Genomic DNA, 25,158 nt, shown 5'->3' with positions numbered 1-25,158 from the left:
AAATGGCAGAGTAAAGAACCACCGCCGGCCCCCCTTCCGGGTATATAAAGGCCCATGCGAGATCCATTCAAAACTTCGCCCGAACCCATCGTGAAATTCAAACTCGAAGGCGAAACGCTCATTCCTCGAACGACTCGCGCACGCGCAACGCCCGCCCCGCGAATCGCCCGTCCCGTCGCTTTAAATCCTCGACAGGGCAAGCAACACCTTTGGCAGGCGAAGCGGGCGTCGTTTCACCTCCTCCATGATGACCGCGTCAAAAAATGTGCGCCACACCGTTTAAATTCATATCCTTTTCCTCTTCCCCTTTCTCTCTCTTGCTACAGGGACCAGGAAAGGGGATATTTCGAAAGGGATCCTTCTCCGCGAAGGAAGCGGGCCCCGAGCCCTCCTACTGATCAGGGGTTCGAAGGCTGGCCCCTCGGAAGGGTTTGACAGCCGCCCAAAGCACTCGGGCTTCAAGCTCATTACTGATCAGGGGTTCAAAGGCTGGCCCCTCGGAAGGGTTCGACAGCCGCCCTAGAGCACTCAGGCTTCGCGCCCACTACTGATCAGGGGTTCGAAGGCTGGCCCCTCGGAAGGGTTCGATAGCCGCCCTAAAGCACGCAGAGTGAGGGATGACTCTGGGTACGTCCGTTACATGGCCGAGGCTCGGGCTACGCTCCCGAGGTACCCTAGGACATTTCTGAGACTAGCAAGAGCAATTTTGTAACGGAATCCCACCAGAGGGAGGCATCGAGCCCTCGGACCCTATCGAACGGGTCTGGGTCCGGCAAATCACCTGCAGGTACTTTTGGAGCGCGCCTCTGGGCCACTAGCCGACCCTTATCGAACGGGGCACGGGCGTCCACTCGTATCACCCGTTAGCAACTCACTGGAGACACCATGTTCGGCGCCCTCCGAGGGCAACATGGCGCTTTCTCCCCCTTCCTCATTGCAGAAAGGCGACGAAGGGGCGTATAATAAAAGTCGAGACAGTCCTTGATCGTCCTCTCGCTCCGTGCAGAGGCTCGGGGGCTGCTCTCGCAACCCGGCTACGGTCAAACCGTTGACAGCGTCAACAAACCAGCCTAAAAACTCGGAACCTGACCATGCACCCGGGCTACAATCAGGTCGCATGAGGGAACAACCAGGCCGGCCGAGGCATCACGAAAGACATTAAGACCTCAGAGGAGTCAAACCACTCCTCCGAGGCCTCGGGGGCTACACCCGGTGGGTGCGCTCGCGCGCACCCACCGGAACAAAGTATAACCGAGAAAGGCCGGTCCCCTCGCAAAAAAGTGCGGCAAAGCCTCCAAGTGAGTGCCAACACTCCCTTTGAGGCTCGGGGGCTACTGTCGGGTACCGTAATTAGGGGTACCCCCAACACTCCTAAACACGGCTGGTAACCACCATCAGCACAAGCTACAGAGACTGATGGGCACGATTCAGGTCAAGGCTTCGTCTACCCAAGGGGCGCGATCTCGCCTCGCCCGAGCCCAGCCTCGGGCAGGAACTGTAGTCCCGGATGAAGTTACGTCTCGCCCGAGGGCCTCCTCAGGCAGTGGGCGCACCCTCAGCACGCCCGAGGCCCAACTCGAGCAGGCTTCGCCGAGAAGCAACTTTGGCCAAATCGCCTCTCCAACCGACCGTATCGCAGGCGCATTCAATGCGAGGATCACCTGACACCTTATCCTGACACACGTGCCTCAGTCGGCAAGGTCAAAGTGACCGCAGTCACTTCACCCTTCCGCTGACCGACCTGACAGGAAAACAGCGCCGCTCGCCCCGCTCCGACTGTTGTGCCACCCACCAGGGTGAGGCTGACAACAGCCAAGTTCAGCCTAGGGCGCAACAGGAAGCTCCGCCTCACCCGACCTTAGGCCTCGGCCTCGGAAGGAGGTCTCCGCCTCGCCCGACCCCAGGGCTCGGCCTCAACCTCGGCCTCGGAAGGTGGTCTCCGCCTCGCCCGACCCCAGGGCTCGGCCTCAACCTCGGCCTCGGGAGGAATCGCGTCCTCACCCGACCCCGGCCTCGACCTCAGGAGAAGTCTCCGCCTCGCCCGACCTTGGGCTCGGACCGACCGCGCCACGGGGGATACATCATTACCCTACTATCGGTGTTTTGGGTCCGACCGCACACCCGGGGTTGCCCCTCAAGGTGTTTTTTAGGAGTAGGACGGTGTCGCCGACTGTAGCAAAATGGTTCGTGCCAGGTGCACGAAGGACAGTGGACAATGTTTACAGGTTCGGGCCGCTTAGAGATGCGTAACACCCTACGTCCTGGTGAGTATGCTTGGCGAATGAGGTTACAAGGTAACTCTCTGAATTGAGAATGCAGAGAGTTGAGGTGGGTGGCTGAGTAATAGGGTCGATCGTTCTGAAGGGGTGCCCCCTAGGCCTTATATATTCGACCGTGGGGCAATACACGTGGATATGATAACTATGTGCACCTAAAAGATAGTGAACTGTTTGAGTTTATCTCTCTATAGTTCTGCCGGCCTATCCTCGCATGGCTCTGTTGCATGGGGGCTCCAGCGCGGGAAAGTCGGATCTCTGTTGTGGTCGCTCGCTCAACGTTGTGGGCTGCCCGGGCTTGCACCAATCCGGCCTCATGTCAACCTGCTTTGCTGATTGTCCCTCCCCAGGCCCACAAAAGAATGACCTTACGATTTATTGGGCCCTTGGGCCTTTCGTGAGGTCTTTTACTCTTCCAGTGGACCCGGGGGATATCTGTCCCCCACAAGCCCCCGATCTTTGGGTTGATTTTGAGGTAATCAGCCCAAAGATCCCAGGTCCAGCTTGCAGGTAATTCGGGGAAAACGATTTCTTACTGTCTCCTCCTGCTTTGATCACTCGTAAACTGAAGCTTTGTTTCGTGCTTGTGCCTTAGAGGTCGGCATTTCATTTTGTAGGACCCTGAACTTCATTGGGTGCACTGGAGGTGCACCCAATGGGTGTAGCCCCCGAGCTTCGAGTAGATTTTAGAAAATAATCTACTCGAAGGTCTTCATCAGAAATTATTTTCATCTTTACTCTTGCGCTTTGGTTGAGGGCTAGCCTTGTCTTTAATCTTGTCTTATGCCTTAGAGGTCGGCACCATCTTGGCTTGAAATGGTGATTCATGGGGTGCACCGAAGGTGCACCCAATGGGTGTAGCCCCCGAGCTTTGAGTGGGTTTTTGAAAACAATCCTCTCAAAGGTCTTCATTTTGTGTCCTTTTGCTAAGAATAACCCCCCTTTTTTAATGCCTTAGAGGTCAGCATTATGTCATCCATATCATGCTTTAGAGGTCAGCATGTATTTTGTCTTTTTCAGCCGAGTTCGTGATCTGCCCATATCTCGCTAGGTGGTGCAATTTATTCGCTCTGCGACTGATTGGACATTTGATGGACGCTCTCTGTCTAGTCTTCACGTCGCTTCTGTCGGTCATATTTTGTACTCCATCGGCTATATTTGGCTTTCCTTTGATCCTTACTGATATCTCATTTTTGTCTTGAGGTATTCATTGCATGCCCTGCACGGATGTGACAGTTTTGAAAAATATACTGATAATTCCTGGGTGTCCCCCCAATGGGTGTGGGCAAGGGACGGCTTAGTACGCTCAGTGTTTTAGCCGGCTGCTTCTGAGTAGTAATGTGATGTGACGGCGGGTGTAATCATATCATCCGCGCTGTTGACTAGAGTCCCAATGGGTGTTGTGTTGCGTGAAATGGCGTCAGCCGCCTGACGTGTCTTCAAACGGGTTGAAGTGCTTATTGAATGCTTTGCGACTGTTCAGTGACCGTGGTTGGAGGTGAGCGGTTGCCTTCTTCTTCTATAAATAGTGTCTTTGCCTCTCCGGTTTTTTCATATCTCCTGTTGTTCTCCACTGCTTGCTTTCTTCTCCTTCTCGCGCTTCCACCATGGGCAAGAACAATAAGCGCAAGCGTGAGCCGACTCCTCCGTCCGAGGACTTCGGTGACTCGGAGTACTCAGAGGAGGAGTTCTCCTCTGAGTCCGAGGGGTCCCCGGCTCCCAATCCTCTACGTGAGTCGTCTGACGATTCAGACGACTCCCAGGGGCTTGTGGCGGAGGTCTGGACTTACATCCGGGCCGTCGAGCGCTCCGGGCTCGAGGGCTCGGATGAGGAGGACTCGTCCGAGGAGGACGGTGGCGGCGATGGCGAGGACGACGACGACGACGAAGGCGGTGGCGGCGGTGACGGTGACGGCGGCGGCAGCAGCGGCAGCAAGGATGGCGACGGCGGCAGCAGCAGGGGCGGCAGCGGCGGCGGCGACAGCAGCAGGGGCGGCAGCAGCAAGGGCAGCAACAAGGCCAGTGGCTAAATGCCACTGGTTTTTAGATATTAGTATAGATTAGAAGTAGTATAATGTAGTAGTATTAGTAGTATAGAGTAGTATAATGTAATGTAGTAGTAGTAGTAGTAGTATCAACTCATAATGAGTTGATTTGTAAGTATGATATCTTCCCTTTAATGAAGAAATTATGTTGCCTTCTCTGTGCCAATTATCCTGCTTTATTTGTGAAGTTGATTTCCTTGAAATTTGTAAGTAAATAACTCTGGCATCATATCGACGTTTTTAGAGGTAGCTGCCGAGCGACTTGAGGGCGACGTCAGCATTTTAGAGGTAACACCGAGCGACTTAACACGATGTCGGAGTTTTAGAGGTGACGCCGAGTGACTGAACACAATGTCGGAGTTTTAGAGTCAACTGCCGAGCGACTTGAGGGCGACGTTAGTGTTTTAGAGGTAACGTCGAGCGACTTGAGGACGACGTCAGCGTTTTAGAGGTGACGCCGAGTGACTGAACACGATGACGGAGTTTTAGAGTCAACTGCCGAGCGACTTGAGGGCGACGTCAGCGTTTTAGAGGTAACGCCGAGCGACTTGAAGACGACGTCGGCGTTTTTTAGAGGTGACGCCGAGTGACTCAATCACGATGTCGGAGTTTTAGAGTCAACTGCCGAGCGACTTGAGGGCGACGTCAGTGTTTTAGAGGTAACGCCGAGCGACTTGAAGACGACGTCAGCGTTTTTTAGAGGTGACGCCGAGTGACTGAATCACGATGTCGGAGTTTTAGAGTCAACTGCCGAACGACTTGAGGGCGACGTTAGCGTTTTAGAGGTAACGCCGAGCGACTTGAAGACGACGTCAGCGTTTTTTAGAGGTGACGCCGAGTGACTGAATCACGATGTCGGAGATCTAGAGTCAACCGCCGAGTGACTTGAGGGCGACGTTAGCGTTTTAGAGGTAACACCGAGCGATAGCGGGCTGCGTGGGCCACTTTGAGGATAATAGCCGAGTGATGGTGTGGCGCACCGGTGTTTTGGAAGTAACTGCCGGGTGATGACGTGGCACGCCGGTGTTTTGGAAATAACCGCTGGGTGCTGACTGGGCGCTTTTTGAAATGGTATCTGGCTCAGGAATATCCCATAAGTGTTGCGCTTTTAGCCGCCTCTGCTTTCCGTGCCCTAGTTCTTGCTTTCTTGCTTCCGAATCCTCTCTGCAATTCGCCTCCCACTCTGCTCGCCGGTAGAATCGAGATGGCGCCCAAGAGGAAGGCCTCGAGTTCGTCTGCCGCGGTGATTCCTCCAATCGACCCCAACAGCCAGTTGCCTTTCGCAGGTAACCACATGTCTGTCATCTCCGAGCCCGAACTTCTCCATCTCGTGTCCATTGGGGTCCTTCCCCCGAAGGAGCTCTGTTCTTGGCGGATTTGCCATGGGGTCACTGTCCCGACAGAGGATACCCATGAGTCCGTGATTTACGCTCCTTTCCTTCTCCGCGGCCTCGGTCTTCCCATTTCTCCCTTTTTCCGCGGCCTCCTTGATTTCTACCATCTTAACTTGACCCATCTAAATCCCAATTCTACCCTGCAAATTTCCATTTTCATTCATTTATGCGAAGCTTTTCTTGGCGTGCTGCCACATTTTGGGTTGTGGAAGTACTTGTATCACTGTCGCCCTGGGATGGCCGGAGGACAACATCAGTTGGTTGGGGTGCTAGCTTGGAGATGCGCCGCGGGAGGAAGACTGAGTATCTTGAAATCCCTCTCAAAGATAGTATCAAGGGATGGTGCTTGGAGTGGTTCATTGTTGAGAATTATGGAAACTCTCTCCCCCCTCGGTCGGGAAGACAGCCGGACGTTCGCATCCCGAGTTGGACCGAGTCCCCCACGGATCAGGAAGTGGCTAAGGCAGGTGCTTTGCTAGCTGAAGTTGGATTGCTGAAGGAGAGGGGTCTGACTGCTGAAGCTGTGGTTGTTGATTTTGTCTTCAAGAATATTCAGCCGTTGAAAGACAGGGCATACCCGGCTTATCTGTATCGAGGCCTAGTCGACTCAACTCGGGTTACCAACAGAAGAATTCCCTCTGTAGACTTGGTGAACCGACTTGAGATGATCCTTAGAGGCAAGGTGTCAAATGTTGGTGCCCCAGTGGCATACTCAGCCTGGAACTTGCCTCCTCCCAAAGCCTTCACTCTTTTTGTGTCGAATCCACCTGTCACTGATGGCAGTTTGGGCCTTAGAGTGTGACCCTCTGCTGAAGAAGTTAGCGCCTTGGTTGCCTCGCTCGGGGAGATTCCTGATGATGAACGGCAGGTCCATTTTGAGGTGCCCCTGAATCCTAGTGATGCAGAGATAAGTGTTATGCTTGATTTGCTGGCTGAGGACTCTTCTGATGCTGCTCCTGCTGGGACATTGGTGGTGGCGCCCCTCCCAGAGGCTGGTACGACCTTGGATATTCAGAAGCCTGCCAGTACTCGCCCGAGGCGCCCTTGCCAAGCCAATCAACCTGATCCTTCTGCTGATGAGCAGAAAAAGAAAAAGAGACGCCTTCGGCGAGTATCCAGTTTGGATCGGGACGTTGGTACTTCGGTTCCTGCTGCTGAAGAAGTGCCTGTGACTGAATTTATTGACGCTGACCCCAATGGGTGTGCCCAATCTGCTGCTGATCCCAATGGGGGTGCTGCCTGTGTTGCTAATGAAGACGACGGGGAGGAAGAGGATGAAGTTCCTTTGACTCAGAAAAACAGTCGGCAGTTCATCGCTAGTGGTGAAAGTAGTGGAGTTCCTTCTCCTGCTTTGTCTGCTCTCATTGGTCTGCAAGAATTGTCCCTGGCGAATTTTGATCAAACTCTTGAGGATATGGTTCCAGAGGATTTGTTATCAGAGCCAGCAGATGATGGTGTGATGGAGGTTTGTGCTGATGTGCTTGATGCTGGGTTGAGGTCATCCCGTGCCTCGTCGACCTTAGAGCGCGATCTCGAGGGTCAGGGGACTGACTTGGATCGTCCTGGTCCCATGGAAGTAACTGAGGGCCCATCAGCCTTAGAGGTGGCTACCGCAGAGAACTTGGACCCCAAGGATGGTGTTGACACTTACCCAGCCCCCGAGGATGTGGCCGAGGATGACTTGGTTCGGGTGGGAAGTGCAAGCCACTGCCCAGCCCCCGAGGGTGCTGTCGGGGATGATCCGGCTCAAGTGGGCAGTGCAAACTATGACCCAGCCCTTGAGGGTGTCCGAGCGGGGTCTCCCTCTTGTACTTCCATGGACGTTCATGCGGGATCGCCTCCGCACTCCGGCTGCATGGTGGTAGCGCAAGCTTTGGACCAGGGAGTCGCTTTAGAGGGCAGCGTCCCCGCTGACCAAGTTTTGGGCTCTGTTGATGGCACTGAGTTGGTTCCTGCTGGTTCGTTGCAAGCTGCTTCGGGTGGCGGCCTTACCCCCGGTCGTCAATTGATCTCTCATGATTTGGGGGTCCCTTCGTTCTTTTCCAACCTCCAGGCACTGTGATATACTTTAGCTTGAGTTTTACACCACATGAACTGCTGTCATTACACTCATCTGTTCTTATCAGGCTTTGGTGGACGGGATGGCTAGCCAGCTGAGGTTACAGGGTGCTTCTGTTCCAGAAGTAGCTTCGTCTCTTGCACGTTGGAATCCAGTGTTACTTCAACATCGTGTCTCTGACTTGGAGGCAACCAATGCTAGTTAGTGCTTTTTTGCTTCTTCACTATTAAACTGCTTTACATTCTGACCCCTTTTGTCTGATTGTCTCCTGCTAGGTATGACTCGGCAGATTTCCACTCTCGAAGAAAAACATTCTCGAGATCAGGCTGAATTGGTCCAGCGGTGTTCTGACTTTGAAGAAAAGTATTCTCAAAGTCAGACTGAGCTAGCTCAGGTCTCTGCTGCCTTAGATGACGTCAATGCACTGAGCTCTTCCCTTCGCGCTCAGCTTAATTCTGAAAAGGTGACTTATGAAACTGCGCCTTGCCTTGTTGTGCTCATATTGCTTGCTTGATGTTTGAGGGAGTTGACTTTTGTTTGCAGGAAGAAAAACGTATTCTTGCTGCTTCTCGCGACAGTCTTGACAGATTGTATCGCGATTCTAGCAACTCGCTGACCATCCTGGAGAGGAGTCATCGCTTCACCATGGAAGAGTTAGACAACCAACGCTGTAAGCTGCAGGAATCCACGGACGAGGTGACCTGGCTCAAGCAATTGATATCAGCGAAGGATGCTACTATCAAAGAACTCAGTGCTTCCAAGAAATCCATCGCCCAGGAGTTAGAAGCTGCTCGGTTGGCTGTCAAGGTTGCTGAAGAAACTTCCGTTACTCTCAGAGCCCAGCGCGACAAAGCCATGGATATATAAGGCCATTCGGGCGGGGCGAATCTTGATGAGGAGACCCGGCGTGGTTGTTCCCGAAGATATAAGGGCTGACGTGAATGCTGCTCCTGATTCCTCGAGTCGCCCTTCCTCGTCGATTGCTCCTGAGAAAGATATCACAAAATAGAGAAACATTTTGCGTGCTTTGAGCGCGCGGTTAGCATGGTCAGACATTTGTTAGAGGCCGTCATTTCAGTACTTAAATGACAATGTTATTCTCCTATTGTTTTAGAATTCATCAGCTCGTAAATTTGCAGTAGTAAAATGATGTGCGATGGTTTTGAAACTTGTTTGCGGGATATAGAAGTCATCCCTATATGAGTAATCGTAAGCGCGTCAGATTGCCTTAAGTTGTCGCTGACTTAAGTTGACTACCTTTGTTAATAGGGAATAGTGGTCACCCCGAGTTATGTAGGCGCGAGCATGTTGCACCGGCTTAAGTCGCTGCCGACTTTAGCCGATTGCTCCGTTAGCAGGGCATAGTGGTCACCCCGAGATAGGTAAGCGCGAGCATGTTGCATCGGCTTAAGTCGTTGCCGACTTAAGTCGATTGCTCCGTTAGCAGGGCATAGTGATCACCCTGATATAGGTAAGCGCGAGCATGTTGCACCGGCTTAAGTCGTTGCCGACTTAAGTCGATTGCTCCGTTAGCAGGGCATAGTGGTCACCCCGAGATAGGTAAGCGCGAGCATGTTACACCGGCTTAAGTCGTTGCCGACTTAAGTCGATTGCTCCGTTAGCAGGGCATAGTGATCACCCTGAGATAGGTAAGCGCGAGCATGTTGCACCGGCTTAAGTCGTTGCCGACTTAAGTCGATTGCTCCGTTAGCAGGGCATAGTGGTCACCCCGAGATAGGTAAGCGTGAGCATGTTGCACCGGCTTAAGTCGTTGCCGACTTAAGTCGATTGCTCCGTTAGCAGGGCATAGTGATCACCCCGAGATAGGTAAGCGCGAGCATGTTGCACCGGCTTAAATCGTTGCCGACTTAAGTCGATTGCTCCGTTAGCAGGGGCTCCAACGCGGGAAAGTCGGATCTCTGTTGTGGTCACTCGCTGAACGTTGTGGGCCGCCCGGGCTTGCACCAATCCGACCTCATGTCAACCTGCTTTGCTGATTGTCCCTCCCGAGGCCCACGAAAGAATGACCTTACAATTTATTGGGCCCTTGGGCCTTTCGTGAGGTCTTTTACTCTTCCAGTGGACCCGGTGGATATCTGCCCCCCACACCTACCCCTAGCTAGCTCAGGCTACGGGGGAATAAGACCGACGTCCCATCTGGCTCGCCCCGATAACAAGTAATGATGGCTCCCCGTGTGCGTCCATGACGGCGGTGGTTCTCAGCCCCCTACGGAAGGAAGGAGACATCAGCAAGATCCCAGCAGCACCGACAGTTGTGCTTCTACAGGGCTCAGGCACTTCTCCGACGGCCACGTTACCGCGTACACAGGGCTCTAGCACCTCTCCGACAGCCACGTTGGCATGTACACAGGGCTCAGGCACTTCCCTGCCAGATACGTTAGCGCCTAGCTACACCCCTATTGTACATCTGGACCCTCTCCTTGCATCTATAAAAGGGAGGTCCAGAGCCTTCATACAGAAGGTCGCGCGGGAGAACGAGCTAACGAACAGGCTCACTCTCTCTCGCGCGCGAACGCTTGTAACCTCTACTATGAGCGCACCCCCCTGGCGCGAGATAATACGAGCCGCGTTTTGGGTCGAAACACCGACAATGGGGTTGTTTGGCTCTGTCTTTTTTACCCCTTATTGATTCACGGCGTGAGCGGTTTGTGTTGCCTTTTGTTTGGTTAAAGCAGAATGAATTGATTCACATCACTATCCGATACAACCCTATATAATGACAAAACCATTCCTACAACAACACTATTCATTCCCATTCATCTGTTAAAATATTACAACACTATTACTTGACGCTATTATTTCCTTAGTTGAACCAAACAACATCTATAATCAACAAGATGATGTAGTATATTATACTGTAGTATGAATCTGTAAAAAATCCTTATATATTAGGTTCATAATATCGTGAGCTGATAGTCACACTCTACGGTGCCCGAGCTCACTCATCACTCATTTAGCAATTTAGATACTTTGATACTCTAGTGTCCTTGCTACTGCTATGACAAGTATTTTCCATCAAAATCTCTATTTCTAATAATTAGTAAGGATAATAATTCTTCACTTCATTACCGGCAAGTCAAGCTAGAGACACCTTCAAAAATATGAGAAACAATTTCAAATATCTAGGTAGTCTCGATCCAATTTTGAAATGACAAGCCATTTCACATAATTATGTGATACACATATCAGCCGTAGTGTCATAAATAAGATCCAAACAAGATTTTATTTGGATGCCTTCTTATTGACTTATTGAGGTGAACTAGGATCTAGATTAGTTTAGATTTCACTCCGTGACATCTTAAACACACGTGGACTGAAATAGACTCCAGTGTTCGGCTTGGGGGAATGAGGGCGTGTTTGCCGCCATGACCCAGCAGTCTGGCTACGTTTCTGGGCTGCAGCTCCCGTGTTTATGTCGTCTGGCTTGTTCGGGAGCCTGGCTGTGTGCGTGCAAATTTAGCCTCTTAGTCTGGCTCCACAGAAACGAGATCAAGGTCCGTTTCCTGGGAGCCTGACTGCTCATGGCGCAAGGATTCCGTGTTTAGGTAGTTTTAGCCTTCTAACACGACTGTATATTGGGTGACAAATATCAATTAATCTAAGCCAGAAATAAAGTAAGCTGCGGTAGTTGAGATAGACTAACCTCAGCCTGGACGACTTAGAACTAGCCGAGCTGGCCAGGTCGCAAACACACCCTGAATCTCTCCGTCACTGCACACGTCTTCGACGAGTGGGTCCCACACGCAGAGGCCCATTCGGTGGAGAAAACGTATAGTCGAAGTCCCCCCACCTTTCCGCCGCGTCGTCTCCTTCCTCCACCCACTGCAAATGCAAAAACCCTAGCCGCAACTCCCTCCGCCTCCACGGTTCTCATCCGCGACCTATCTCTATCTCTCCAAGGCATCGGCCACGGGCTCGAAGGTGATGGCGGGCGGCGGAAAGAAGGAGAAGGGTGAGGGGCTCGGGCGCGCGCTGATCCGGCAGCGGAACAAGGCGGCCGCGGCCGCTAAGGAACGGGGCGAGGCGCTCGCCTTTGGCCACCGCCGCGCGATGCCGCTCGAGTCTGTCATTGACGTCAGTGACATCGATGCCGTGCTCCAGCGGGCCGCGGAGGCCGACCAGCTCGCTGAGGCCGCGTCCGTCTCTTCCGACTCCGACCTCGTCATCGACCTGTGAGCCCTCCCTCCCTCCCTCCTCCTCTTCCATGGGGATAATGAAATCCAGTCTCTTGTTCTGCACTTGTGCTGGTGCTGCGGAATTGGCGTGTTCTCCTGTTATAGATTCTTACGGATTGGATTGGTTGTGCCAGGGATGCGACGGGGGAGACGGAAGACGACAGGCGGCGGCTTCGCAAGGAGCAGGAGGCCCTGCACGCCAGCAGCCTCAGGGTCCCCAGGCGGTGAGCATTTCTGATCGTTGATGATGGTGTTACTCTTTGTTTGTGGCCTTGGTTTTGGTTCATTTTCTGATTATGAACCTTGTGTGTAAGCAGACCGCCATGGCATAGTCAGATGACTGTGGAGGAGCTTGATGTGAACGAGCGTCGGGCCTTTCTGGTGTGGCGCAGGAATCTTGCAAGGTTGGTCCAGAGACGTACACATACTCTACTGTTTAGTGGGATTGTATTTTTCTGTAGAATTACATGTTTGGGTGCTAAGCTATAACTTCTGAATTCTCTATGATTGTCAATCAAATAACATAAGTGGGTTCATGCTTTGTGATGCACCTGTAGTTGATATTATTGGTACCACGAATGTTACTTAGTTACTTTTATAACATTCCTGTCACGAATTTACCTTCTGCATAATTTAAAGATGAGACTTGCATTCTTACACAGAACAGTTGACACAGTGTTTAATGCATTTTCAAGCGTCATTTTTCCAAATTAATGCTTAGAGCATGTATGTTTGAGCAATATTCTGTGCAGATTGGAAGAGAATGATAAGCTTATCCTGACTCCCTTTGAGAAGAATATTGACATTTGGAGACAACTCTGGAGAGTGCTTGAACGCAGTGATTTGGTAAGTTATCACTTATGTGCTCTACTGAATTGTTAGTGTCAGTGTTTTGGCTTGGTTGTTTCCTTACAGATCTCCCTCTCTGAGTGTGTGCTTCTACTGACCATTTGTTAAACTACACTAGGAAAGTAACATACACCAATACAGAAATTTGAGGTGTATCTGCTGGTGCTGACATCATTTTTTTCTTGGAATTATGCTACTCTGATTGAAGAGGGACATCTTTTGATACGGTTTCTTATGCAAATTACTGACTGTTACTTCCCTTTCTTCTGTGAAGTTGGTTATGGTGGTTGATGCTCGGGATCCTTTGTTCTACCGCTGCCCTGACCTTGAGGTACTGGGTTTCTTGATTTTGGTGTTTTTTTTACATTTCAAATGGTATATAACTCCTAAACCAAATAAAATGATGATTGCTTGTCAGCCACTTTAAACTCCTTTGATGTTGAGCAACTACACAATATAAGTAAAATTGTTACATAAGCCGTATTCATGAGTTATTCTGGGTTATGTCTTGGCACTTTCTTTATTCATTATACCCAATAACTGTACAACTGGGAACTTGTGTTTTTTCCTGTATTTCTGGCATAAGCAAGCCGGATTTGTTTTAAAATCATTAAAAAAACTGGAACTCAGCTTTCCCAGATATTGGATATTTTTTTGCAGCTAGATTACAATGAAAGTCTCGTTCCCCAGAAATTACATTCCTATGAAAGCAAGCATGCATTGATCTCACTTCTCTTTGTGCCGCATTAGGATAAACTTTTTTGTGACTTATATTATCTAGAAGTGTAAATTATGTTTTGTGGAATCTTTGTTCTTCCTTGGGAGATTGCCTTCACACCAACCCTTTCATGTTGCACATTGTGGTTTTTTGTTGGTGAGCATCCTACCTTATTTTTTACTTGTATAAGTCGTGATGTGGCTTTATGTGTGTACTAGGCATATGCAAAGGAAATTGATGAACACAAGAGAACAATACTCCTTGTTAACAAGGCTGATCTGTTGCCGTTAAATATCAGGTCTGAATGTTGTTTATTTGACTTGATTGTATAGTCATTATTGTCTTAGTAGTGACGTCATTTCACATATGTTTAATGCAGGAAGAGATGGGCTGATTATTTTAAGGCACATGACATTCTCTATGTGTTCTGGTCGGCTAAGGCTGCCACTGCCACATTAGAAGGCAAAAAGTTAAGTGGATACTCTGAAGGAGAATCTGCTTCACTTGATTTGGATACCAAGATATATGAAAGGGATGAACTCTTGATGAAGCTGCAAGCTGAGGCAGAATCTATTGTAGCTCAGAGGAGGATCTCACCTACTGTAGATGATCACGAAGCCAGTTCTTCAGATTCTGTTTCTTCAGTGACTAAGCATGTAGTTGTTGGATTTGTTGGCTATCCAAATGTTGGGAAGAGTTCAACTATAAATGCTTTGGTTGGCGAGAAGAGGACTGGTGTTACTCACACACCTGGCAAGACAAAACATTTCCAGACACTGATAATCTCTGAAGAGCTCACTCTTTGTGATTGCCCTGGTCTGGTCTTCCCTTCCTTTTCAAGCTCAAGGCATGAGATGGTGGCATGTGGTGTGTTGCCGATTGATAGGATGACAAAGCACCGGGAAGCTATTCAAGTGGTGGCAGATCGTGTCCCAAGGGACATCCTTGAGCAGATTTACAAAATTGCATTGCCAAAGCCAAAGCCATATGAACCCCAGTCCCGGCCGCCAACTGCTGCTGAGCTGTTGCGGGCCTACTGCGCGTCTCGTGGGCATGTCAGCCATGCTGGGCTGCCTGATGAGACCAGGGCTGCTCGACAGATACTGAAGGATTACATTGATGGTAAAATCCCACACTTTGAGCTCCCTCCTGGCGTGACAGGCCCTGAGGTGGACTTTGAACAAATCGCTGGATCAGAAAGTCCAACTACTTCAGCAGCTAATGAATCAGTTACTGATGATCTCGATGAAGAGGATGATGATGCAGTTGATCCTGCTGAATCAAACATGAGAGATGTCCTAGATGACCTTGAATCTTTTGACTTGGGTAATGGAGGGTCCAAAACTACAGCAAAGAAGAAAGAGGCGTCCCACAAGCACCACAAGAAGCCCCAGCGGAAGAAGGATCGGTCCTGGAGGGTTGGCAATGATGGTGGCGACGGAACAGCAGTTGTAAGAGTGTACCAGAAACCCGCAGTTAATTTGTCCACGGTCTCTTTAAGTGGCAGGGTCTGATGCCCCAACTTTTACTGCTCGCACAACCCCGGCACACATGGGCAAGGGCATGGGACCTCTTACTGTAGCAACGGCTGAACTCTGAAGCTACTTCGATGGAAGGAAGAAAGGAGTACTGAGCATACGAGAGTTTGAAAACCTTAGAAACAACATTGGTAGTCGTTGCCGGAACTTGTGCTGCCCTTCCGGCCTTTCTCGTATGTATATGCTGTGAGTTGTAGCACGGTTGATTCATACTAAACGTGGTGGTATGTGTTGTTTTGTTTTTTCATGTCTCACATAGCTGCAGATACAGCTTTGGGATGCAGATTTGACGTGGAAAAAATATGTAGACGATTTATACTTGCTAAGTTGCTACATTTTTATTTTTTACGCTCCTTCCATTTCCATTTTGTATGGATTTGTTCGCTTCAGATTAAAGCTAGCTCCAGATTAAAGCTAGTTGTTTATACTGTTATAGCTGTAATACATAAAGACAAATGTTATAGCTGTAATACATAAAGACAAAATATTGTAGAAGTTGTAGAAACTGGTACGAATTAAATCCAAGTAAACACTGAAAATGTCCAAAAGATGAAGGCATATAAATGCAAAACCTATAAAATAAAATAGACCTGAATATGGGTATGGGTCACCTAATCTATCTAAAAAATTCGACCTAATCTGATAAATGCAATGGATGGGTACATACTATAGTTTTAAATTCGTAATAAATATACGAACTTACTTAGATGTCCCTGCTTAGAAGTACTTTGCTCAGTCAAACTTAGATGTCCTTGCTTTATTATTTTAGTGATCTTTCAAGTGTATCCTCACTCTCGTTTCATCCTAGGTTTGACCCTGTGTGTTCTCACACTTTCCATGCTTTTGATAGGATGAGTTATCACTCAGATGAGGTTATTTGGTTCTAAGTCAGGGCAGAGGTAGGACCATCTCTTGAAGAATATTACCATTTGATGTCGTTCCTAACGACCCATTGGAATTGAGCGGACGAGTCCGTTCTTCAGGTGATGAGGCTACTCACGTCCCGCACACGTGTGTTTCTTCTCCGAAGTCTTGTTTGTCTCCCCAACCAAATAAAGAACATGTTCAATATACCCCTATTTATCCCTCAAATCAATCAGAAAACATGGATCGTCCCACCCTCAGAACCAAACAATACCATTGATGATTTCATACCTTAAACCAAGTGCCATCATCCTGGTCTTTCACGCAACCAAACACATGGTTAGTAGGCGAGCAGGCATGACCCGATTATTTCCTATATATGAAAGACGGTGCAAAAACAGCGATGCAGACGGTGTCCACGTCATCCTTTATTTTTCTGGTCGTCGAATCACAAACGAATGGTTCAGGGACACCTTCGTACCTTCTCCTACACCGATTGTCCTCTCCATTCACGCGACAAATCACGAAGCTTCCAGACGAAGCCGAAACCTCTTAGCACCAGGGCGATGTCGTCCAAGTTGAAAAGGCCGGCCACCACGGCGGCAACGACATGGGTTGCTGCCGAGTCCCAAGACGCCATGGTGCCATCCCCTTCCTCACTCCCCTCAACCAGCGTGAAGCGTCCCGATCCTTTGGGACTCAAATGTGATACAATTACTAGTCCCAGGAGGCTAGTAACCACATTCATTACTTCAAATAGTTACAGAGTCTGAATAATGTTATTACAATACCGGGGGATACAAGCTCGAGAGTGACCCGAAAATCATAAAGCGCAGTGGAAGATAAAATAGCCCAGGCCACAGGCAGAACTGGGTGAAGACATAGCCCCATCAATCAAGCATAGCAGAAAAGAAGTCTTCAGCTGCTGAAAAACATAAATAAATCTGGGTGAATACACTAGGTATTCCGCAAGCCCACCCGACTCCCGTAAAGAGAAAGTGACCTATATTGTACATGCTTTATATGGTGGAGTTGAAGTCACTCATACTTTTTCAGAGAAAGGCAGTACTCATTGTTGAAGGTTTTCCCAAGACATTAGAAATAACACTTGCTTGACCACCACTGAGCTTCCCGCTCCCGTGGCACCACTTTCTTTCCAGAACATACACACACATTTCCCTGTTCCCGGTTGTAGTAGAAACACTAATTGTCATACCATACCAGACTCGTCCATACCAGTGGACACGGACTATTCGAATAGGTTTAGACTCTGCGCAGAGGGGTACACTTTACCCACTAGTCCGGCTCTGCGGTCTCATGGCCAATGAGATCCGATTCCGAAACTCTTTCCTTCCTTGCACGTCCTAACCTTAACGGTTATATCGGAAGGAGTCAGGCCACCGCCATGTCCAAACCGGACAAAACTTTCCCCCTCCTTATCCTCCCGGTGCTCCCTAGCCTTCATAACCCTGGGGTTGGATCGTACGAGTTCAGATTGAGTGGCTGCCCACACAGCCTCGAGTGGTTGTACTTTTTATGAGTACAGGTAATGAAAGATGACAGACCGGTCCTTATACGAGAGGACAATCCTTCTGCTCACGCCTAAACCAGCTGAGCCAACACCTTAGGCCCTCCCCTAAACCAGGGAGTCCCTGATCATCCTACTCACCAGGTGATGAGGGTGAATACCCTTCATCGCACACTTTTGGAAAACATGTCACTTGTACCCTTTTTACTTGCCCCATATCTTTTAATCAAGGTAATAGTTAATGCGGGCTCTCTCATGCTCACCATGCAATTCGATTCCCATCCCATAATCCAGGCTTAGGCAGTGGTAGAGAGAAATAGGTAAATAATGCATCAAGGGAAGGATGGACTTGCCTTCGCCGAAGCTTTCCTAGCACAAGAGGTTTATCTCGGAGGGGTCGGGTTCTTGCCCTTCTTCCGGGGCTATAAGTTCCGGAGGATCGGATCCCGCTTCCGCTAATCAAACACAGATAATAACAATACATCAAACATAGTGACTTTAGTGGGGTGTGCAAATTCTTATACCTTATTATTTTTGTGCCCTATAATTTATTTAGACTATTTTTGGTGCATAAAATATCAGCATATAAATATATATATGAAAATGGGGAAAAGAAATGGGAAAAGAAAAAAAGAAAGGAATTTCCAGCTAGCTGGGCCGGGGGGGGGGGGGGATTTCGGCCCACCAGGCGCGAGCGCGCGCGGGGGCGTGCTTGTGGCCCAGTTGGCCCAGCCGCGAGGGAGTGACGGCGGGGGACGGCGCCGTGGCGCGGGCCCGCACGCCAGAGAGAAGGAGGGGCTGACGGCGTTGACGGCACGGAGGAACGGGGGGGGCTCGACCGGGTTCCGGTCGGTGGCGAGTCCCGCGGCGGTTCTCCGCTGTGGGTCCGGTTCTTCGGCGGGGAAACGGTGGCGAAGCACGGGCGGGTGAAGGGGGTCACGGGGGTGGGGTGAATTTGACCGGCGGTGGCCTATGGCGGCCGGTCCGCGGCACGGTGGCGGGTGCCCACGGCGGTGATGCCGTCGGTGCGGTTGCCAACCACAATTGAGGGGGAAAAGTGGTGCCCTGTGACCGTGAGAGTGTGGCGGAGCTTCGGGCATAGTTTAATTGGACAGAGGATCGCTAGAGAGGGGGAAGGGAGCTCACCAGAGCGATGAAGGGAGCACGGCGGTGCTAGCTCGATAGGCTCGGGGAAGAAGGCAGTGGAGATGGTCGGAGCTGTGTGGTGAAGACGGGGCTCGGGCGGGTCCTTTTATAGGCGCTCGGGGGAGGGAGGGGGACGGAGGAGACGGCGAGCACCGGCGAGCTCGCCATGATGGCGAGAATGGCGCTAACGCCGATTGAGATGGCTCGGGCAGGCGGGGGAGGGTGAGGGGACGGCTCGAGTACAGTGGCGGGGTTGTCGCGGAGGTTGGGCAAGCATTAATGGCGAGTCGACGAGGCGAGGGGGGCTCGGCGGCGGATGCGCCGGTGAGGGATGGGCGAGAAAGACGAAGCTGACAGGTGGGCCCTGGCTGCCAGCGAGAGGAAGCGGCGCGAGAGGGAGGGGGACGAGACGCTGACGGGCGGGGCCCGGATGTCAGCGAGAGGGAGCGGCACGCGGAGCTGGGCCGCCTGGGCCGGGGAGAGAGGAGGGGAGCGCGGGCGCGCGGGGCTGGTTGGGCCGGATTCGGCCCAGCCGAGGGAAGGGAGAGAGTTTCTCTTTTTCTTTTTTCTTTTTCTAATTCTAATTCCTTTTCTTTTCCTTTTTCTATTTTTGTTTCTTTTTCCTTTGGAACCAAAAATATTCTCTAGATGATCTTGAGTGGTAAATATAGTCTATGTGAGGTGCTCCAATTATTTCAAGTGTATGCACATGAGAAGGGGTTCTAAGGGTAGAGTTTAAGGGAGAAAAGTAAAATAAGGGGGGGATTAGGAGGTTAGGGTTTCAAACCTTAGATGGGATTTTGGTATGTTACAAACCTACCCCACTTAAAGGAATCTCGCCCTCGAGATTTAGACTGGATTTGAGAAAAGATAAGGGTATTCCCTCCTCAAGGAGTCCTCACTCTCCCAGGTAGCTTCCTCTTCTCCTTCTCTGCTCCACTAAACTTTACAGAGCTTCACCTCTGAGGTGCGGGTCTTTCTGACTGCTGAATCAAGAATCTTCACTGGCTTTTCACGGTACTGAAGGTCTTCCTGAATCTGCACTGTCTCTTCTTCGAGGTGACTTTCTGGTGCTTGCAGGCATTTGCGAAGCTGGGATACGTGAAACACATTGTGGATGTCGGACATGGATTCCGGTAATTCCAGACGGTATGCTGCGGGTCCTACCCTGCCAATGATGGGATAGGGACCTATGAATCGCGGTGCTAGCTTTCCTTTTACTTGGAACCTCCTGACACCACGCATTGGAGAAACCTTGAGATAGACGAAGTCTCCTTCCTCAAATCGGAGTTCCCTCCGCCTGTTGTCCGCATAACTCTTCTGCCGACTCTGAGCTTCAAGTAACCTTCTGCGGATCAGTGCAACTTTCTCTTCCGCCTCTTTGACAAAGGCAGGTCCTTCTAGTGCTTTTCCCCCTACGTTGGACCACATGAGAGGGGTCTGGCATTTCCGTCCATACAGTGCTTCGAATGGCGACATCTTGATGCTGCCCTGATAGCTATTGTTGTATGAGAACTCTGCGTAGGGTAGACTGGATTCCCAACTTCTATCAAATGCTAGCACACATGCTCTTAATAGATCCTCGAGGACTTTGTTGACTCTTTCTGTCTGCCCATCTGTCTGAGGGTGATAAGCGGTGCTGAAATCCAGCTTGGTGCCCATAGCTTTCTGAAGGCTTGTCCAGAATTTGGATGTGAACTGGGTTCCCCTATCTGACACTATCTTTCTTGGGATGCCATGGAGTCTGACTATCTCTTTGAGATAAATCCGGGCAAGGGTGGCTCCTCTAAAGGTAGTTTTCACTGGGATGAAATGGGCTACCTTGGTGAGGCGATCTATTATTACCCAGATGGAATCATTCCCTTTTTGCGTCCGGGGCAGTCTGGTTACGAAGTCCATGCCTATTTCTTCCCACTTCCATTCAGGTATCGGGAGGGGTTGCAATAGGCCTACAGGATTTTGGTGCTCGACCTTCGTTCGTTGGCAGATGTCACATCGGACCACATACTGAGCTATTTCTTTCTTCATCCCTCTCCACCAGTATCTGGTTTTGAGGTCTAGGTACATCTTGGTAGTTCCTGGGTGGATGGAGTAGGCCGAGTTGTGAGCTTCCTTGAGCAGGACTTCTCGGGCCTCCCCTTTTGGTACACACAGACGATTTTTGAACCAAAGGACTCCTTGGTCATCTGTCCTGAGGTTCGGGAGTTGTTCCTTGCGGCCTTTCTCCATAAGTCTTGCTGTCTCTGAGTCTAGACGTTGAGCTTTGCATATGAGGTCTTCTAGCATTGGTTTGACTTCTAGACTATCGCTGTTTCCCAGACACGCATTCAGTTGAGCTGATTCTTTCTTCCAATCTTCTAAAAAGTTGGTCCCCTTTATTCCGAATGGTTTTCGACTGAGGGCGTATGCTACCACGTTGGCCTTCCCGGGGTGATAATGAATTTCCAGGTCATAATCCTTGATCAGCTCTAACCATCTTCGCTGACGGAGGTTGAGATCTGGTTGAGTGAATATATACCTCAGACTCTTGTGATCGGTGAAAATGTGACATTTGTTCCCGATTAGGTAATGCCTCCATATCTTCAAGGCGTGCACTATGGCTGCCAATTCCAAATCATGGGTGGGGTAATTCTGTTCGTGTGGCTTGAGTAGGCGTGATGCATAAGCAATGACCTTCTCGTTTTGCATTAGCACACACCCTAAGCCTTGCCTCGAGGCATCACAGAAGACGACAAAATCTTGATGAATATCTGGTAGTGACAAAACGGGTGCTGTTGTGAGTTTCTCCTTTATGATCTGGAAACTTCCTTCATATTTTGGGGTCCATACAAATTTATGGTCTTTCTTGAGAAGTTCTGTCATCGGTCTTGCTATGCTGGAGAATCCTATGATGAAGCGGCGATAATATCCTGCCATTCCCAGGAAGCTCTGAACTTCACTGACGTTGGTCGGCTGCCTCCATTTTGATACTGCCTCCACCTTGGAAGGGTCTACTTCTATTCGTTCTGCGGTTAAGATATGCCCAAGGAAGGCTATCTTTTCCAACCAGAATTCACATTTACTAAGTTTGGCATAAAGTTGGTGTGCTCTGAGTTTTCCGAGGACGATCCGAAGGTGACGCTTATGGTCTTCGCGGTTCCTGGAGTAGATAAGGATATCGTCAATGAAGACTACGACAAACTTATCTAGCTCTTCCATAAATACTTTGTTCATGAGGTTCATGAAAAAGGCGGGTGCGTTTGTCAGTCCGAACGGCATCACTGTGAATTCATATTGCCCGTACCGGGTGACAAATGCAGTCTTCTGGATGTCTGCTTCCTTGATCCTCAGTTGGTGGTAACCAGACCTTAGGTCTATCTTGGAGAAGTACTTGGCTCCTTGAAGCTGATCGAAGAGGTCGTCAATCCGAGGAAGTGGATACTTGTTCTTGATGGTGACTTCATTTAACGATCGGTAATCAATACACATTCTCATGCTTCCATCTTTCTTAGAGACGAACAGGACTGGTGCTCCCCAAGGGGATGAGCTAGGATGAATGTATCCCTTTTGCTGAAGATCTCCGATTTGAAGCTTCAGTTCTGCTAACTCGGTCGGAGCCATGCGGTATGGTCTCTTCGCGATGGGTGCCGTTCCAGGGATCAGATCTATGTAGAACTCCACTTCTCTTTCTGGTGGCATTCCTGGTAACTCTTCTGGAAACACATCCATGAATTCTTCTATCACTGATATACTTTCTGTTGCTAGATTGAACATCATTGGGTCACTGGTGGGTGGATGTGCCTGACAAGAGACTGACTTTCCCTGCTGGTCGGTGAGGAGGACTGTCTTGTCTGCGCAACTGATGATGCCTTTGTGTTTGGTTAACCAATCCATCCCTAAGATCACATCAATTCCTTTGGATGGCAAGACGGTTAAGTCTGCCAAGAATACTACCCCACTTAAGAGGATTCTGACTTGGGAGCATTTGAGATGGCATAGAAGGTCGGACCCTGGGGTTCGGGTGACCAAGGGAATCTCTAGAGGAGTAGAGGGAATGCCATGCTTTTCCACAAAGCTAGTGGCTATGAAAGAGTGGGATGCTCCGGAATCAAAAAGTACGGTAGCGGGAGTAAATTCAACAAGGAACTCACCGAGCACTACTCCCGGAGCTTGCTGAGCCTCCTGGGCATCGACGTGATTCACTCGTGCCCTTCCTTGGTACGGGGTCTTGGTCTGCTGGCTGACGGAGGAGGGCGCCTTGGGGGCGAATGCCGAGGTATTCTTGGGGCCATTCACCGAGTTGGAGTAGGCGGGTCCTAGTGGCTTCAGCTGCGGACAGTTGTTCTTGAAGTGACTGGGATCACCGCAGTGCCAACATGCATTTGCCGGGGGTTGGTTGCTTGCCACAGAGGGGGTATGGAAAGAGCTCTGACTCTGCTGGCTGAACCATGATGGGGTGGGTCCAGCTGGTCTACTAAAGTTTGGCCCCTTGGGTGGAAACCCAAATGATCGAGTCTTCTGGTGCCGGTCCTGCTGCTGTGCCCGGAGAACCTGGAACTTTCTTTTGAGATGCCCTTTTTCTTCCTCCTTTGCCCTTTCAACTTGCATGGCTTTGTTGGAAAGGTGAGAGAAATTGAGGAAGTCTTGGCTAGCCAGAATTGTCTTGAGTTCTGGCCTAAGTCCCTTCAGGAAACAGGTCATCTTCTTGCCCTCGGTACTGACATCATCTGGCGCGTAGCGGGCTAACTCTGTGAACTTGTGCACATATTCGCTGACAGATCTTCCGTCTTGAGTCAATTCTCGGAACTCGTCCTCCTTAAGCTGTACAAGTCCTTGGGGCACATGGTGCTCCCGGAAAGCTGCTTCAAATTCCGCCCAGGTAGCATCTCTGATGGTGACGTTGAAGGTGTCCCACCAGGCTAAGGCCATCCCGGAAAGTTGGTGGGCAGCCAGTTGAACACGCTGATTTTCTGGGCAACCAATGGCTTCCAGCTTTCTTTTGATCGTGCGCATCCAATCGTCTGCATCGAGGGGGTTGCTTGATCCGGCGAACGTGGGAGGTTTGAGTCTCAAGAAATCCCCCATTCTGTCTTGTGGTCTTCCACCATTTGGCCGTTGATTTTCCAGACTTTGAGTGAGGACCTCGATGAGTCGGGTTTGATTGGCTAGAACTTGGGCTAGGTCTAAGGGTAGTTGTGGAGGTGCGGGGAGGTGGGTTTCACTTTCCTCTCTAATGGCTTCCCCTTCAGCTCTCAGGGGAAACCCTGCTCCAATCCCGGAGGCGGTAGGCGTGGTTTTATCCGAAGCCATTTGCTAGGGAAGAGAGTCACTATTATGCACATGCAAATTGTTTTCAACCAAGTTATTTTATTCATTACACCAGCACATTACAAGCATAAGACTACTACAGGTGGAACTACACGAGAGCGTTCCCCGAGGTACTACCGAACTCTTTCTCTAAGGTATCCCCAAATTCCTTGAGAAGATCATCAAGGCTTGCTAGGGATATATCCTCGGCGTCGGACCAATCATCTATTCTGGGGGGAGGTGGGGCTGGAGGGGTCTTCTTCTTCTTCTTCTCTGTTTGGCATCCTTGGTTGGTGGTCTTCTTCTGGATTTTCTTCTTGGGAGCGAGCTTCCTTAGCTTCTTGTCATAGTCCATCTTTAAGGTTCGATAGGCCTCACGGGTGTTGGCTTCCTCGCCTTCTGCTATGTCGAGACTCTCCTGGAGAGATGCCTTCTCTTGCTTAAGCTCTTTGACCTGCTGCTCTAGGCTTTCCACTCGTGAGTTTAGGTGGGTGCAGTGGGAGGAGAGCTCATCGTAGTGGTTGTCGAGGGTGTGGAGGTATCCGGTCATGTAGACGATGGTGGGGTCATCTTCTGTGGGGTCTCCTCCTGACAGAACCTGGAGTCTTTTCCTCCAGGTGGGGGTATTTTTGTTGCTGGGTGGAAAATATAAAAGGGGGGTCTCGGAGATCTCTCGGCTGTAGTTTTGGCACAGCTGTTTAAGGGCTTTTCGGGCAACACCCTGGCAAGTGTCTGGGAAGTGGTGCCCGATGAAGGTGATTTGGAAGGGAGGGTGGTTGGGTAGTTTCGGCTTTCTCCCAGGTAGACTGCCATAGAGCACTTTTCTATTCCATTTTCGCGGTATTCCTTCCAGACATATTCGGGCTTCTTGCGGATCCCCATGCGTAGCGCGCAACTCCGAAGAAGGTGAGGAAAGCCTTCCTCCTCTGAGCAATAGGATGTCTGATAGTCGCCTAGAGGGGGGGTGAATAGGGCGAAACTGAAATTTACAAATATAAACACAACTACAAGCCGGGTTAGCGTTAGAAATATAAACGAGTCCGAGAGAGAGGGCGCAAAACAAATCCCAAGCGAATAAGCAAGTGAGACACGGAGATTTGTTTTACCGAGGTTCGGTTCTTGCAAACCTACTCCCCGTTGAGGAGGCCACAAAGGCCGGGTCTCTTTCAACCCTTCCCTCTCTCAAACGGTCCCTCGGACCGAGTGAGCTTCTCTTCTCTAATCAAAGCCGGGAACAAAACTTCCCCGCAAGGGCCACC

The 25,158-nt window shown here is 50.2% G+C and overlaps 1 protein-coding gene across 1 annotated transcript; it reads left to right on the top strand.

Moving 5' to 3' along the window:
• The first annotated feature begins 11,611 nt into the window (after window positions 1-11,611).
• Window positions 11,612-15,393, top strand: LOC100501989 (uncharacterized). Its single transcript, NM_001362635.1, has 7 exons — window positions 11,612-11,967; window positions 12,105-12,194; window positions 12,288-12,374; window positions 12,723-12,816; window positions 13,094-13,150; window positions 13,756-13,835; window positions 13,917-15,393. Exons 1-7 carry the CDS (start codon window positions 11,720-11,722, stop codon window positions 15,049-15,051), a joined length of 1,791 nt encoding a protein of 596 aa, NP_001349564.1. The 5' UTR covers window positions 11,612-11,719; the 3' UTR covers window positions 15,052-15,393.
• Window positions 15,394-25,158: the final 9,765 nt, after the last annotated feature.

Source organism: Zea mays, chromosome 1, assembly GCF_902167145.1.
Source record: "Zea mays cultivar B73 chromosome 1, Zm-B73-REFERENCE-NAM-5.0, whole genome shotgun sequence".
Lineage (NCBI taxonomy): Eukaryota > Viridiplantae > Streptophyta > Magnoliopsida > Poales > Poaceae > Zea > Zea mays.
This window is presented reverse-complemented; position numbering and strand designations above follow the sequence as displayed.

Bases quoted from the DNA above. Each gene is read 5' to 3' on its own strand.
- LOC100501989 (NM_001362635.1), top strand. From the start codon at position 11,720: ATGGCGGGCGGCGGAAAGAAGGAGAAGGGTGAGGGGCTCGGGCGCGCG. The intron at 12,195-12,287 runs GTGAGCATTTCT...GTGTGTAAGCAG, and splicing joins AGCCTCAGGGTCCCCAGGCG to ACCGCCATGGCATAGTCAGA. The intron at 12,817-13,093 runs GTAAGTTATCAC...TCTTCTGTGAAG, and splicing joins TGCTTGAACGCAGTGATTTG to TTGGTTATGGTGGTTGATGC.